Genomic DNA, 17,182 nt, shown 5'->3' with positions numbered 1-17,182 from the left:
GGATCACAGAAATGTAAGAGCTGTTCCGTTTCACAAATTAACACTGCATCCAGTGGTCTAAAAACAGATCAGTTCTTCCAACTGTCTGATTCTTACCATTTTTTGTAAAATGTAGATACGTTGACGACTAAAATGGAAACCACGTAAGATAGAGTTACACTTGTTTGATTGTAACTTAGGTCTCGATTTCATGTACCTTGTGGTACTAACAACTCAAAAGTGGCAAAAATGTAGTTACGTCTGTCTGATCCTAAATGGGCAAATTATATTAGCATCCTGTCTCTTTGTTGTAGGACTTCTTTAATTTATCAATGAGTTAAATTCATTGTTACTCAATTCCACAATCAGTTTGTACACTTGTATAATGTTAAGATTTGAAGGTTTACCATTTAGTCTTATAAACATTATTTTGTCAGACCATGGGATCAAATACATTACACAGCTGCTCTGTTATGATGTTTCCTACTTCTTTCCTGTGGTTTTAGTCATGATTTCTGTTGTGACAGTGCCACGACATTTAACAGTGCCGCCACGACAGTACGCGCAAACAGCGATAGAGGTGCTCCGCAACTCGGCTGAGCGCGGCAGCACCACCTACCTACGAACGGCGCCGGCCGCATGGCATGGCATGGCACAGCAGTCGAATAAGAGATACTGAGTTGTTATCATGTAACGAGCTATTGTTTCTAAGTGAGTGTGTTTGAATATCCACGCAATTATTGGTGATTAAAGGTTATAACACTTTTTGGCAACGAGGATGGGATATTTTCACTGCGTTGTGGATTTGTGTGTTCGTGACGGGGCAGACATGGAACAGCTTATGCAAGCGCTCATTGAACAACAAACACAGCTGACGGCAGCAATTCAGGCACAACAAACACAGCTGTCGGCTGCTATTCAGGAGTTGTTGGCGTCGCTTACTCATCGTCTGTCTTCCTCTTCTATGCCTCCATTCCCTCCTTACGATGAGGCCGCTGAAGATTTGGAGGATTATGAGAAGCGTTTGCGGCAACACTTCTTGGCTTTTGGCGTTGTCGACGCTCCTATGTGTAAGTCGTTATTTCCATCTTGGATTTCCCCACGGATCTATCAGCTGCTATCTCAGTTAGCCCCTCTGCGGGAACCTGCCTCTCTGTCCTTCCAAGAAATGTGTGACTTATTGTCTATTACCGAAAAAACACCCACGTCGTTGCCGCCCACGTGGCGTTCTACCGGTGTTGTAAATAGCCCCATCAATCTTACCGGGCTTGGGCGGCGGAACTACACGGTCTGAGTAGGAAATGTCAGTTTGTCACGGACACTCATCATGAGTCTTATGCTGATTCAATGGTTAGGGATGCTATTCTACGGCTTGCACCTGATAAAGAAGTTTGGCAACGTGCACTACAACTCCCAAACCCGTCGTTGTCGGAAGTTCTAAGCATTGCTCAATCCTTTGAAGTGTCTCATGCTGCAGGCACGCAAATAGACGCGTGGTGTGATGTAGGCGCTGTACAGTCAACTTTCGACATGGACAATTTGCCTGTTTCACAGGAGAACGAAGATGTGGCGGCAGTTCACTCGTGTAAACAATGTTACGTTGGGCTGCAACGCTCGCAGCGAATACAACAACCACAGAAGCAGATTCGTTCCACACTTCCTTCTTGTCCACGTTGTTTCGTACAGCATGACAGGGCCGCGTGTCCAAAACATTGGGCCACGTGTAATTCATGTAGGAAAAAAGGCCACATTGCTTCTGTGTGTCAGTCCCCGAAAGTTCCTGTCGACGAGGACGAGGCATTGGACATGGATGTTAACTGTGTGCTTTCTCAAACAAATAAGTTGTTTGTTACTGTTCGTGTTCTGGATAAAGACATTCGCATGCAAGTGGACACTGGCTCTGCAGTAAATCTCATTAATTCTCGCACGTATTTGGAGTGGGCTCCCCTCCCTTGTCTCCAGTTACGCGAAATCTGAGAACTTATAATAAACAGAACATTCCTGTCATTGGCCAGTTTGATGCTTCCACTGCCTACAAGTCTGTTGTTAGGCCCCTCACGTTTTATGTGGTGGATCATGCGGGCACTGAAAACCTGTTCGGTTATGATGCTTTCCAGTTGTTCGGGTTCTCCATTGATGATGATGTGCACCTCATATCTGAGGATACTCCGTATCAACAGCTGGATGGATTGTGTTCTGAATTTTCGTCCGTGTTCTCTGCTGGTCTGGGTCGTGCCAAGGATTTTGAAGCCCACATTACTCTTAAACCTACAGCTCGCCCTAAGTTTTTCCAGGCACACCTTATTCTGGTGGCGTTGCGTGCACCTGTCAAGGTTGAGATAGACAGGTTAACAGCTTCAGAGATTCTCCTTCCTGTTACCTCCAGCAAATGGGCATCGCCAATCATGTTGGTTTCTAAACCAAACGGGAGTCTGCGATTGTGTGGTGATTTTAAAGCCACTGTCAACGCTCAGAGCCTCATTGACACTTATCCTCTTCCCCGTCCTGAGGAGTTATTTACCAAGCTCGCTGGGGGCCAGTTCTTTTCCAAACTTGACTTATCAGAGGCGTACCATCAGTTGCCGTTGGATGCTTCTTCCAAGGAATTTCTCGTCATCAACACTCCTTGTGGGTTTTATCAGTACCAGCGGTTACCATTTGGCGTCGCTAGCGCGCCGGCCATTTTTCAGCGGTTTTTGGAACAGCTCACGGCTTCCGTTCCCGGCTGCATAAACTATCTGGATGACATTGTTGTCACTGGGGCCTCCACTGAGGAGCACCTTTGCAATTTGCGTTCACTGTTTCGGGTTTTGCATTCGGCTGGGTTGAGGTGCAATCTGGACAAGTCACAGTTCTTCCAACCCTCCATTGTGTATCTTGGTTTCCACTTGTCCTGTGAGGGTATACGTCCTCTACGTCAGCACATTGCGGCCATTAACACTCTACCCCCGCGGTCTACGGTCAAAGAACTTCAGGCGTTTCTAGGCAAGATTGCTTATTATCACAAATTCATTCCATCCGTGGCGGCGGTAGCTCATCCTCTGCATCAGCTGTTACGTAAAAACGTCCCTTTCTGTTGGTCCAACGAGTGTGAGCAGGCTTTTGTCCGCCTGAACGCTCATTTGCAGTCGGCGCCTTGTCTTGCCACATTCCGTCCGGGTCAGCACTTGGTTCTGGCGACTGATGCGTCACAGTATGGCCTAGGGGCTGTTCTCGCCCATCGGTATGAGGATGGGTTGGAACGACCCATCGCCTATGCTTCCAAGACCCTCAACGATGCGCAACGGCATTACTCTCAAATCGAAAAGGAGGCGCTTGCTATCATTTATGCTCTAAAAAAGTTCAGCGTTTTTTTGTATGGTTCTAAGTTTCACCTCATCACTGACCACAAGTCGCTGGTCTCTCTGTTCAGCCCATCAGCGTCGCTTCCGGATAAGGCGGCTCACCGCCTGCAACGTTGGGCCTTATACTTGTCTCATTTTCACTATGAGATTCACTATCGCCCCACGGCCCAGCACGCCGACGCTGACGCATTGTCACGATTGCCGATGGGCCCCCACCCGGTTTTCGGTTGTGATGATCTACTCTGTTTCCACATTGATGAGGAAGAACGTCGTGCGGTCGAGCGTTTTCCACTTACAGGTTTGCAGGTCGCGTCGACTACTGTGCGGGACCCAGTCCTGCATCAGGTGATGGGTTTTGTTCAATGGGGTTGGCCGGACAGGACCAAGGGCCGGGCATCGGATCCCCTTTGCAACTACCATGCCTTGCACCTTCGTCTGTCTGTTCGTGATGGTGTTGGTCTTCTGGCCATGGATGGCACATCTCCACGGGTCGTGGTGCCAGCCTCTCTTAGCAAAGATGTTCTCAAACTGTTGCATGAAGGCCATTGGGGTATTTCTCGGACTAAGTCCCTGGCCCACAGGCACATTTATTGGCCCGGTATTGATTCGGACATCGCCCACATGGTTGCTGCGTGTGGTCAGTGTGCTCAACAACTGGCTGCACCTCGTACAATGCCCTCTCCGTGGCCTGATCCGGCACAGCCATGGGAACGGGTGCACGCTGACTTTGCTGGCCCCTTCCTCGGTACTTATTGGCTACTGTTGATTGATGCCTTTTCGAAGTTTCCGTTTGTTGTTCGATGTCCGTCGCCAACTACTGCGGCGACGACACTGGCTTTGTCCAAAATCTTTGCGCTAGAAGGTCTTCCATCCACGATTGTCATGGACAATGGCCCTCAGTTCTCTTCACAGGCCTTCCGTAATTTTTGTACTGGACAAGGGATTCATCATGTTACAGCACCGCCCTTCCATCCGCAATCGAATGGGGAGGTCGAGCGCCTTGTCTGCACTTTCAAAAGCCAGATGAAAAAAATTCCTTAGTGATTTTTTCACAGATGACGCTCTGCTGCAATTTCCAAGTTCTTATCGCTTCACGCCACTGGGTGATCGCAGTCCTGCTGAACTCTTGCATGGCCGCCAACCGCGCACTCTACTGCACCTGCTTCACTCTGTCAGGCCTTGTGCTGTGTCCCCGAGTGCGGAAAAATACTCAGTGGGCGCTGACGTGTAGGCACGAGGGTATGGATCTCGCCCTAAATGGATTCCAGGGGTAGTCAAGGCTCTTCGCGGCCGCCCGCATTGTGAAATACGTACGGATGACGGCATGGTTGTTTGCCATTACGACCAGATGTGCCCACGAGTGGTGGCCACACCGGTGCCACCGCTCCTTCCTTTGCCTCCACCAGCCCGAGAAGCCAGTCCTGTCGCTGCTGCCAATCTACCATACGTGTTGATGCAGCCGACGTCGCTACCACTTCCAAGTACGCCCAGTCGCGACACCGCCTTCTCCGCGACCCATCTTGCTGGAGCACACCCTCAGGTCCACGACACCTATGGATGCTGCTCCGGAGTTTTCACCCATCATCTCATCCAGGAGGCACGTTCCACGCACGAGCTTCCGTCCTGGACATTTTCGACCATACTCTCATGCCTCCCCGCGGGATCTTCTTGGGGCCTCACAAGAGGCCATGGATGTCTCAGCACTGTCCATGTCTCCAAGGAAGTGAGTGTTTTTTTTTTTTTCAATGGGGGAAAAGTGTTGTGACAGTGCCACGACATTTAACAGTGCCACCACGACAGTATGCGCAAACGGCGATAGAGGCGCTCCGCAAGTTGGCTGAGTGCGGGAGCACCACCTAGTTATGAACGGCGCCGGCCGCATGGCACAGCACGGCAGTCGAATAAGAGATACTGAGTTATCATGTAACGAGCTATTGTTTCTAAGTGAGTGTGTTTGAATATCCACGCAATTGTTGGTGATTAAAGGTTAAAACACTTTTCTAAATAGAATACAGTGCCACCTAATACATAACTTTCTCCAGAATCAGTCCACCGTGTTTCTGCACACACATTGCACCCACATTAAGTCTTTTCATTTCTTGCATTTAATTTTGTAATTTCCGTGCTTGAAACAATCTTTGTACATTCCTAGTGCATATTCTTATTTTCTTTCATATATTCCATATTGGCACCGCCACATTTAAGGTAGTTCCTCTAGACATCTGGTCAGACAACTAGAAATTCAAGACTTTTTGTATCAAAGTGCTCCACGAATGCATATGGTTCTCTTGCAAAAAGTAGTGAAGATAATTTCCAATTGGCTTTATTCAATCCTGTGTCATTGATTGCATGGCAAGTTCTCCCATTTTTGTAACCAATTTCTCCAACCAACAAAAAGAGAGTGCCCTACTCAAATAGGAGTTTTGGGAGGATGTTTATCCCAGAATTCATTCAGTCCAGCTCTGTGTTGGCCACCTTGATGAGTTTTCTGTCCTTTACCACTAGGGGGTGCAGACAAGCATTTTCCCTTAATTGGGCTTAGTATGTTATGGCATTTCCTATATACGTATGAAAACTAAAACCGTAAGTGAGTGACAGGAGTGGCCAAGTAAGTAAGTGGACTTAGCACAGCCTCAAATGGCAGTGTGTGGATGATGCTGCAGGCTTCTGGGGCCTGTCTCAAGGCCCGAGGACATACTTGAGGTGCAACAGGTACATGGACATGGGTGGTGCCTGCCTGTGGCTGGGATCACATCAGCTCCCAGGTCACAGTGCTGAAATCCCCCTGAAGCCTGAATGGGAGTGTGGGTCATGTATTATGTTGAAACCAAAATTGGTTCCTATGGTGGTTCATTCAAATTTGTCTGACCACAACAGTGATACACGTATACCACATGTTCGATATCTTTGTCTAGTCTGGGCCAGTAAATGTAATGAGACGTCTCTCAGTGTAATCTGTGCAGCAACTGGAGGATGTGGGCTGGAGCATGCATGGAATAATGACCTGCCATTCTTCCTCCTCTGTAGCCAGTGGCAGAATGCCCTTGGTGGCATTCAATTGACGATTCAAGGAGAGGAATGTTTTAAATACCATTTCAGTCCCTTTAGGCAATTCCTGAGGCTGCAGTGCTGTATGGCCACTAATACCCAGTGAAGTAGTGGTGCCCACACTTTGTCTGCAGCTACTTCACGAATGGTTGTGTGAAGTTCATCCAGTGCACTCTCCATGGTATCATCCAGGGCAAAACACAATGCTTTCTATGCATCAAAGTTGGCATCTTTCCTCGTGTGCAATCGTGATAGAGCATTGGTGTTCTTATTTTCAGCAGTGGTATGATAATGTGTTTCGTAATTACAGTTGCTTTTAAATAGTGCCTATCACTGCAGCTGTTACACTGTTTTATGCGGGAGCTTGAAATAGAGATGAAAAGTGAGATCAGCAGCTTAGTTTCGAATAGCAGATGTAATTTTCTGCTGTAGAGCAATACATGAAATTTGTATACTGTAGATTATTGCTAATCCTTTTTTTTTTATCTAAGATCAGACATTCTATGCCATTGGAAAGCTTCTGGTACTTCACAGCATGTGAAGTATCTGTTTCTTTAACTGCATTTAACACTTAGAATGCCATTCCTGTAATATTACATCACTATGTTGAGACTCACCAATATGTACAGCTAGGTACATACATGGCTCGAAAGTTGCCAGACAGAGAACATATTTAAGACTTTCTCTTTAGTTTAAGAAAGCCTGTTGACAGGCTTTGTACCATTCAGATTTGTTGCTCTTTTGTAGAGTCTGTTCAAGGGATATGCAACTTCAGCTGCTTTAGCTATAAATTTTCTGTGGCAGTTTACTTTACCCAAAATAGATTGATGCTCTTTCTTAGTTTTTTGGAGACAGATAGTTTAATTATAGTTTCTATGCAATCCTAGATGTATTTCAGATTGCTGTTATGGAAAATGTGCACATAACACTGGCCCAAAATAAAAAAAAAAGAGAAAAGCAATATGATCCGTTTTCCTGTAAATGGATGAACAGCATTTGAAAGGTTTGTGTCCCCATGTGCCCCCATTATGCTAATGTAATCCAGGTAGTTTTTTCAACTAACAATATCTTGTATGAACTGATCTAAGTAATAAATGATTATAGTGGTATGTGTCAAAAGGTGTACTGAGCACAAAGATCTGTTGTGTTTGCTTGACTAACAGCAACTGTAAGAATGTGTCTGGAAGATCAATTTTAATAACATACAGGCTGCCAACCAATTTTACCAGTACTGTTTTCAGGCCTGAGATCGCATACAGATGCATCTTGTCTAAAAATCACCATACATTCAGACACTACCATTAATTTTTTTGACCACAACCATGATATTTGCCCACCAGCTCACTTACATATGAGTAATTGCATCTAATTAATTCAATATATCTGTTTCTTTAACTGCATTTAACACTTAGAATGCCATTCCTGTAATATTACATTGTCTTAAATGTTAAAAAGAATGCCATGCTCATAATATTAAGGATACAGTGTTTTAGTGATGACTGCCATGCCCATAATATTATGGGCAGGGCAGTCTTCACTAAAATGCTGAGCCCATAATATCACAGGTATGCCATTCTTCCCAACACTGAAGACAATGTAAATATTATGGGCATGGCACTGCAAGTGTTAGCTAAGAGCAAACAGAGTGTTTTAGTGACATGTGCCTGAAAATTTGTGGCAGAGCCAAGTGATGGTTCAAAAATTGCTTGTACTGTTTATGCAGTTTATCCAGGTCTTTAGATGTAATAGTAGAGGATATCTGGTTAATTTATTCATCTACTCTGAAACCAAGTACAGTGAAAGCAAATACTCTAAAACTGCTAATGCCTGCTGATGAGTTCACAACCTTAAACATTAGTGTATGCTCTACTGTAAGATACTTTAAATACACACTTAGGTAGCCCCTAGGTGTAATTTTATGGCCACCATAAGCTGCTATTTCCTTTTGTGGCCCCTGAAGTGGTGGTGACCTGTGTTTCCAGATTTACCATTGACACAATGGATCCAGTGTTGATTTCGTGATTGTTGATAATTAATGCTACTATCAGCTGCTTTGGAGTTCTGTCAGAAGCTAGATGCTGGATTTCTTGAGAAAAAACGCTTGATGTCACAGTGGAAGCAGTGACATTGTACATGTTTATCATAGAGCTTCGGCTTGAGTTACATAGATGTGACAAATTAGGGCATGTTGACAATGCTGTCGCAGATGTGCAACCTGTATGGACAGTAATGATTAGTTAAAAAAATCAGAGATTATAGAAAATTACAAGATATTTTGTCCATGAAAGGACAAAAGTTCTTCATATAACTTCCTTTGACAGACTGAATCCATAAATCTTTGCCTCCCAGTGTAACAGAAAATGTTACAGTTTATTTGCTCTGACTACTCAGATTTCTCAAAACTAGGACAAAATAATGGCTGCAACAATGTGACTGTCAGGGACTTTTGCTGCTGCTGCTGCTGCTGTAGTAGTCACATCAGCTGCTTTTGTTGCATTTGTTGTTGTTGCTGTAACACGAGCTACTGATTTCAAAGGTCCATGAAATCTGATCCATGACTAATGGGCACTCATTGTACTGATGAGTAGGTTCCTAGTTACCAGATTTTGTATTTTGATATCAGAGTACAATACCAAAGTCTGTTAAAATGGTTGATACAGCTGTTGTGACACAAAAAGCCTTTAATAGCAATATTCATCAAGAGCCATAAACACCCAGCTCCAAAACACTTTACCAGAGAAATCCATAGATGAGCAGGGTCATTATACTGGAAAACATATGGCACGAGAGGAAAAGCTCCATAAGATAACAGAAATAGGGCTTGTTTTCCAACAGTCACAGGATTTATAGCTGGTGAATATCTACTGTGTCCACACCACCTGCTTTCAGTGCTGTTTCAGTGCTGAAAGGGTATACATCTTTCTGAGAGCAAGCTGGTCACTGACTCACTGTTGAGGTCAGTATATTGTGATACTAAAATGGTGTGTATTAATAACCTTGTAGACAAACCTTAAATTGTTTACAGATGATATGGTTATCTATAATGAAGCACTATCTGAAAAAAAAAACACTGCACAAATGTCCTGTCAGATCTTGATAAGATTTCAAAGTGGAATAAAGGCCAAGAACTGACTTTAAATGTTGAAAAATGTAAAATTATGCATTTCACAAAATGCGGAAACTTAGTATACTGTGATTGCAATGCCAGTGAGTCACGTGTAGACTTAGAAAACTCATACAATAGCTGTGTGTAACAGTTTATGGGGATATGAAATGGATTTATAGCATATGGTCAGCCGTAGGTAAATTATGTAACAGACTTTGGTTCGTTGGTAGAATACTGGGAAAATGTAGTCTACATAGCATACACGTGATCCATCATAGATTGGTGCTCGTATGTGTGGGGACCCATGCCAAATAGGACTGACAGGGGATATTGAGTATATGCAGAGAGGAGTTGCACAAATGGTTACTGGTTTGTTTGGCCCACAAGAGAGTGTTCTGGTAGTAGTGAAAAACATCAACTGACAGACTTTAAGATAATGCCTATTACCCTATCTAAGCCTACTTATAATGTTTCAACAACCAGTACTGAATCAGGAATCTAGGACTATAGTAGAGTCTTCTCAGTGTTACTCTTGTAGGGACTGCTAAAACAGTATTAGACTAAATACAGCTTGCACAGTGCATTTAAACAGGCATTCTTCATGTACTTCATAAGCAAACAATAAACGAAGAAATCCTAATTTAGATTAGATTAGATTAGATTAGATTAATACTAGTTCCATGGATCATGAATACGACATTTCGTAATGATGTGGAACGAGTCGAATTTTCCAATACATGACATGATTAGGTTAATTTAACAACATACTTAAGTTAATATAACAACTTTATTTTTTGTGTTTTTTATTTTATTTTTTATTTTTTTAATTTTTTTTATTTATTTTTTAATATTTTTTTTTCTTAATTTATATCTAAAAATTCCTCTATGGAGTAGAAGGAGTTGTCATTCAGAAATTCTTTTAATTTCTTCTTAAATACTTGTTGGTTATCTGTCAGACTTTTGATACAATTTGGTAAGTGACCAAAGACTTTAATGCCAGTATAATTCACCCCTTTCTGTGCCAAAGTTAGATTTAATCTTGAATAGTGAAGATCGTCCTTTCTCCTAGTATTGTAGTTATGCACACTGCTATTACTTTTGAATTGGGTTTGGTTGTTAATAACAAATTTCATAAGAGAGTATATATACTGAGAAGCTACTATGAATATCCCTAGATCCTTAAATAAATGTCTGCAGGATGATCTTGGGTGGACTCCAGCTATTATTCTGATTACACGCTTCTGTGCAATAAATACTTTATTCCTCAGTGATGAATTATCCCAAAATATGATGCCATATGAAAGCAATGAGTGAAAATAGGCGTAGTAAGCTAATTTACTAAGATGTTTATCACCAAAATTTGCAATGACCCTTATTGCATAAGTAGCTGAACTCAAACGTTTCAGCAGATCATCAATGTGTTTCTTCCAATTTAATCTCTCATCAATGGACATACCTAAAAATTTGGAATATTCTACCTTAGCTATATGCTTCTGATTAAGGTCTATATTTATTAATGGCGTCATACCATTCACTGTACGGAACTGTATGTACTGTGTCTCATCAAAATTCAGTGAGAGTCTGTTTACAAGGAACCACTTAGTAATTTTCTGAAAGACAGTATTGACAATTTCATCAGTTAATTCTTGTTTCTCAGGTGTGATTACTATACTTGTATCATCAGCAAAGAGAACTAACTTTGCCTCTTCATGAATATAGAATGGCAAGTCATTAATATATAATAAGAACAACAAAGGACCCAAGACTGACCCTTGTGGAACCCCATTCTTGATAGTTCCCCAGTTTGAGGAATGTGCTGATCTTTGCATGTTACGAGAACTACTTATTTCAACTTTCTGCACTCTGCCAGTTAGGTACGAATTAAACCATTTGTGCACTGTCCCACTCATGCCACAATACTTGAGCTTGTCTAGCAGAATTTCATAATTTACACAATCAAACGCTTTTGAGAGATCACAAAAAATCCCAATGGGAGGTGCTCGGTTATTCAGATCATTCAAAATTTGACTGGTGAAAGCATATATGGCATTTTCTGTTGAAAAACCTTTCTGGAAACCAAACTGACATTTTGTTAGTACTTCATTTTTACAGATATGTGAAGCTACTCTTGAATACATTACTTTCTCAAAAATTTTGTGATTGAGTGGGAAGGCCCCTTTTCAGTGCACCTCACATTAGTTTGATAAGTAAGGATGTGGATGTAGATTTCTCAAACCTGCCAAGTTTTCAAATTTTCAGTGCAGAGTGTGGACGAGAGATTTCATGAGGTAAACCTATGCCAGAAGTCAATTTGTTACATCATTTATTTTGAACTGCTCTTCATAGTTTTAATTAACATTTCTGCATTTACTATTGAATTGTTGTCTGTTGACCCATAAACTGAACCAGCAGTATGCATTTCCAATGGGAAAAGATAGTTACCAAAATTTTCTTTGATGAAAATGTCTAGTGGCATTAAATAATTTTCCATGATGAACTGGTGCAGGCCCTCTCCATAGTATGCTGTTTCATCTCAACAGTCACATGTGGACTCCATGTCTCCTTGCTGGTAACAATGAGATTGAGATAATGATAACACTGTCCTCTTTATTATTGTCTGAAGGAAATTTGGTTACCCCATAAGCATGATATTTGCAGTAGTTTAGTATTTCAGTTGCCACTTTGCACAAATCTGTTTGTGAAACTTGAGGATAACTCTATGATCTATTGTCTTTAAGTTTTAGGTTCACTTCTTGTACAAGCTGAACTGCAACTACACGTGTTTTTCCACTTCTTGCTTAATATAATACATTTCAACGCAAAACATAACATCACTATGATCTTGTGTAGTAAGCTACCAGATGTGTGTTAATGCAAGATACATGTTGATACTATAATGCCACAAACCTCCTGTTTGTGCAGTTCACAAACAGAAGTTACACTCCTGGAAATGGAAAAAAGAACACATTGACACCGGTGTGTCAGACCCACCATACTTGCTCTGGACACTGCGAGAGGGCTGTACAAGCAATGATCACACGCACGGCACAGCGGACACACCAGGAACTGCGGTGTTGGCCGTCGAATGGCGCTAGCTGTGCAGCATTTGTGCACCGCCGCCGTCAGTGTCAGCCAGTTTGCCGTGGCATACGGAGCTCCATCGCAGTCTTTAACACTGGTAGCATGCCGTGACAGCGTGGACGTGAACCGTATGTGCAGTTGACGGACTTTGAGCGAGGGCGTATAGTGGGCATGCGGGAGGCCAGGTGGACGTACCGCCAAATTGCTCAACACGTGGGGCGTGAGGTCTCCACAGTACATCGATGTTGTCGCCAGTGGTTGGCGGAAGGTGCATGTGCCCGTCGACCTGGGACCGGACCGCAGCGATGCACGGATGCACGCCAAGACCGTAGGATCCTACGCAGTGCCGTAGGGGACCGCACCGCCACTTCCCAGCAAATTAGGGGCACTGTTGCTCCTGGGGTATCGGCGAGGACCATTTGCAACCGTCTCCATGAAGCTGGGCTACGGTCCCGCACACCGTTAGGCCGTCTTCCGCTCACGCCCCAACATCATGCAGCCCGCCTCCAGTGGTGTCGCGACAGGCGTGAATGGAGGGACGAATGGAGACGTGTCGTCTTCAGCGATGAGAGTCGCTTCTGCCTTGGTGCCAATGATGGTCGTATGCGTGTTTGGCGCCGTGCAGGTGAGCACCACAATCAGGACTGCATACGACCGAGGCACACAGGGCCAACACCCGGCATCATGGTGTGGGGAGCGATCTCCTACACTGGCCGTACACCACTGGTGATCGTCGAGGGGACACTGAATAGTGCACGGTACATCCAAACCGTCATCGAACCCATCGTTCTACCATTCCTAGACCGGCAAGGGAACTTGCTGTTCCAACAGGACAATGCACGTCCGCATGTATCCCGTGCCACCCAACATGCTCTAGAAGGTGTAAGTCAACTACCCTGGCCAGCAAGATCTCCGGATCTGTCCCCCATTGAGCATGTTTGGGACTGGATGAAGCGTCGTCTCATGCGGTCTGCACGTCCAGCACGAACGCTGGTCCAACTGAGGCGCCAGGTGGAAATGGCGTGGCAAGCCATTCCACAGGACTTTATCCAGCATCTCTACGATCGTCTCCATGGGAGAATAGCAGCCTGCATTGCTGCGAAAGGTGGATATACACTGTACTAGTGCCGACATTGTGCATGCTCTGTTGCCTGTGTCTATGTGCCTGTGGTTCTGTCAGTGTGCTCATGTGATGTATCTGACCCCAGGAATGTGTCAATAAAGTTTCCCCTTCCTGGGACAATGAATTCACGGTGTTCTTATTTCAATTTCCAGGAGTGTATTTTCAGAATTGCCCTCCTATGAGATTGTTTATATGAAAAATTGGTGAGCATATTATAATTTCTCTATGAACCCTATTTTGAAAATCAGTTCATATTATTGTACCCATAAAAACTATTTCAGTGCATGTGTTATAACTTTTTTTGAGCTGTCACTCAAAAGATATTCTTAGTCTCTTCATGGTTATACTTTTGAAAGAAGAATGGAACAGGTCAACTATATTAGAATCAGTAATTGTGTCTACTTATAACAAAACTATTGAGGTTTAAATTAACTTTGCAGGGTATTTATTTGCAGTACATGGACAATTGTTTTTTTCTATATTTCATAATTTTTTTGTTTTACATCTTTATTTGACAGTTTCAGCCAACCAATTATTTGATTACAGTCCTCTTTTTCTGAAACAAAGTTCCATTGCTACACATTATGAACACATCTCCAATTTCAGTTTACACTGATTGTTTTCATTGTCTTGGGGCAAAACTAATTTGAATGTGTCAGTAACATATTAATAAGGAGTTAATAGTTCTTATGTGGAATGTCTACCACCTAAATATTTTGTCACTACTGTTGATAGAGATTGTACTCAAAAATTTCCATTGAATTAGCTGTTGTTTATCTGGAATGTTATAATGTTCCTTATCTAGCTGTCAGTCTCTAGTCTTTATGTTTGACTGTGATCCTAAAAAATCAATTTTTAATGCTTCTTTGGTTATACAAAAACAATTTATGAGAATCCAAAACAGTTTCAATTTATAGCATAGTGCTCAGTAACACAGCATTCCTGTACTGCCTCATTGAATTAGAAAATGAAAACTTATGATTATAAAGGAACTGAAAATTCCCAATGTTGAGGAGGGGGCCCATATTGTTTAAACAACATTCATTCATCCAATATCTGCATTTCCTGTACTTCAGTCTAGGCTTGTCTTGTTTTGAAAGCATGTGTGTAGCTCATTCAACTGTCTGCATTATATGGAAAATGTTGAACACATGTAGTCAAATGTAAGTTAATCTCATTTTGGCACTTAATTCCAGTTTCAATTTCTGGTGTTCCACACACACATATTACTCACACTGTTCTGCATTAGCATTGTGAATAACTTTTGTGAGAAGGTTGTCATGAAATATACCTGAATTATGAAACTAATTGACACTAAGCATATTTCTACAGTTTGTTTTCATCTGTGTGGTCCTGAAAAATTAGTTGTTTATTATAGTTAATTTGCCCTTAATTATTACACCTTTGAAATAAATTAATATTTTATGTGACTGATATCTGAAAGGCATTAACTGTCTTCTCTCTTTTGGCAGTTGTATGTAAGAGGAAAGTTTTGTCGGCTGAGTTTTTTTTTAAACATGCATTTATATGACTAACCAGTTACTTAATATTTCAGTTTTGTTGACAGAGTTTTTTTTAAACATGGATTTATATGACTAACCAGTTGCTTAATATTTCATCTATGTACGAATGCGATTATTTGTTCTGGATGTAATGTATATCAAATAAGGAGACAATTCAATTTAAATGCTGGGTGTTATGCACAATTCAATTAATTATTCTGAAAATAGTACAATAACTATGGCTGAACTGAATTGCATTGATGCTTATCAGAATATTTATGCTTTGTTCCAATAGCTTTTTATTCTCTGTAGTTTTAACCAGACTAAATGTTAATTTACTTAAAGTAACACAAAGAAACTAGTTTCTGTTAAAATCACAGCTGAATTCAGTGGAATAAAAAGAGTGAGTTATCACATATTAGCTCATCTTATGTCAATATCTGTTCAGAGATTGTAGTATAAAATAAAAAAAAATATTTGTGGTTATTAGTATATAATCCTGTTTCTTAAAAGTTAAATAACTTCAATAACTATAGTGCTTTGATCCAGGAAGACAGCCAACTGAGTATCAAGATCTTTCTGCACGAAATCATGGAGTTCAGATCTTTTCAAATGGATCCCTCTTGATACAGCATGCACTATCAGAACATGCAGGACAGTATATGTGTGAAGCAACAAATGGCATAGGAGCTGGACTTAGTGCTGTTGTGGTGCTTACTGTTCATAGTGAGTATGAGACTGCTCAACAATCAGAGCTCATATATCTGTCTCTGTTTATCATTACTGGTAATTCTGGAAACTATAATCCAAAAACGTAAATTTTTATATGTGTTTTACCACTCACAAAATAGGCGTGACTAGCATACAAGGGCTTTTAAATGATAATAAATTGCTTAGCTGTCAAGTCTAGTCTTTCTTCAATTGAAGTCAACTACTGCATGCTTTACAATTGTGTGACCTTAGGAAACATAACTTAAGGATGTAAAACTTAACAAAAAGGAAGAACCAAATACTTTTTTCATATATTGGAGCTAATGAAAAATAAAATAAAGGTGAGGAACCAGATAGAAAGAACCATAGCTGCAGTATGAACAAATATCGATACAAAATTATGTAATGACAAATATGGGAAGCTCAAAAATTATTTATCAAAGTATATATAACTGTATTCTGCATCTCCTGAAGTTATATCCCACCAAAATCCAACACGGAAAGACATTTGTTTTCTCACAGATTGATTTTAGTTCCCTCTCTTTAAGTTCACCTTATGTGAATGTGTAAAATTACACAAACTATAACTAAACAAATCATTTTCAAAACCAAAACTTCTCAAGCATCAACGATGGGCCATGAGTAATTTTAGTATCCACCCAGGCATGACAACAGCACTTATCAACAGTGTCAGCAAAAGGTATTGTCGAGGAGGAGGCAGAGGAAGGTGGGTCAGAATCCATCAGAATCCATGGGCTCCACATCAGTAGGTGTGGGAGCAAGCCTTGCTTGGGCTTGAGACCACAGGTGACAGGAGGGCATGAATGAGCTGGTAATGAGGAAGCACACTGCTGCAAGTAGAAGCCTGGAATAATGTTGTGACCGACCTTGCCCCCAGCTGACTAGAAGAACATGGTGGTGAGGACCAATGGGGCACAGGTATAACTGGTCAGCTGCTCCCAACTGACATTCACTGCAACACCTGGCAGTCACCCCTGCTGCCAGTTCAAAGATCAGGTCCAAAAGACAGTCCTAGCGGTAAAACGTGGTGCATTACAGTGGTCTGGGTCATACGACTCAGGGTGCAACAAATCCAGGAAACTCCATGGCTGGTGTCCAGGCAAACATTCCGCCAGACTGCACCTGTTGACTGGCATTGCCCAGTACATAGCCAGAAAGCTCAACAATAGGAAGAGGTAGGCACAGACTTCTTCATTTGGGTCTTGAATGTGCTCGTGAAGCTCTCCACCTCCGAGCTTGGAAGTTAGGTGCAATGGGGCAGTAGTCA

General features: G+C 42.1%; 1 protein-coding gene across 1 annotated transcript in view; it reads left to right on the top strand.

Moving 5' to 3' along the window:
- The window catches only part of LOC124722710 (Down syndrome cell adhesion molecule-like protein Dscam2), a 382,068-nt gene that overhangs the window by 215,433 nt on the left and 149,453 nt on the right, over positions 1-17,182 (top strand). Inside the window, exon 8 of the mRNA XM_047247846.1 lies at positions 15,733-15,909. Coding sequence (XP_047103802.1) covers positions 15,733-15,909 — 177 coding nt within the window. The remainder of the gene's footprint in view (positions 1-15,732; positions 15,910-17,182) is intronic.

The sequence above is a fragment of the Schistocerca piceifrons genome, chromosome X (assembly GCF_021461385.2).
Source record: "Schistocerca piceifrons isolate TAMUIC-IGC-003096 chromosome X, iqSchPice1.1, whole genome shotgun sequence".
In the NCBI taxonomy this organism is placed as follows: domain Eukaryota; kingdom Metazoa; phylum Arthropoda; class Insecta; order Orthoptera; family Acrididae; genus Schistocerca; species Schistocerca piceifrons.
The sequence above is the reverse complement of the archived record's forward strand: the minus strand, read 5'-3'. Positions and strand labels throughout refer to the sequence as shown.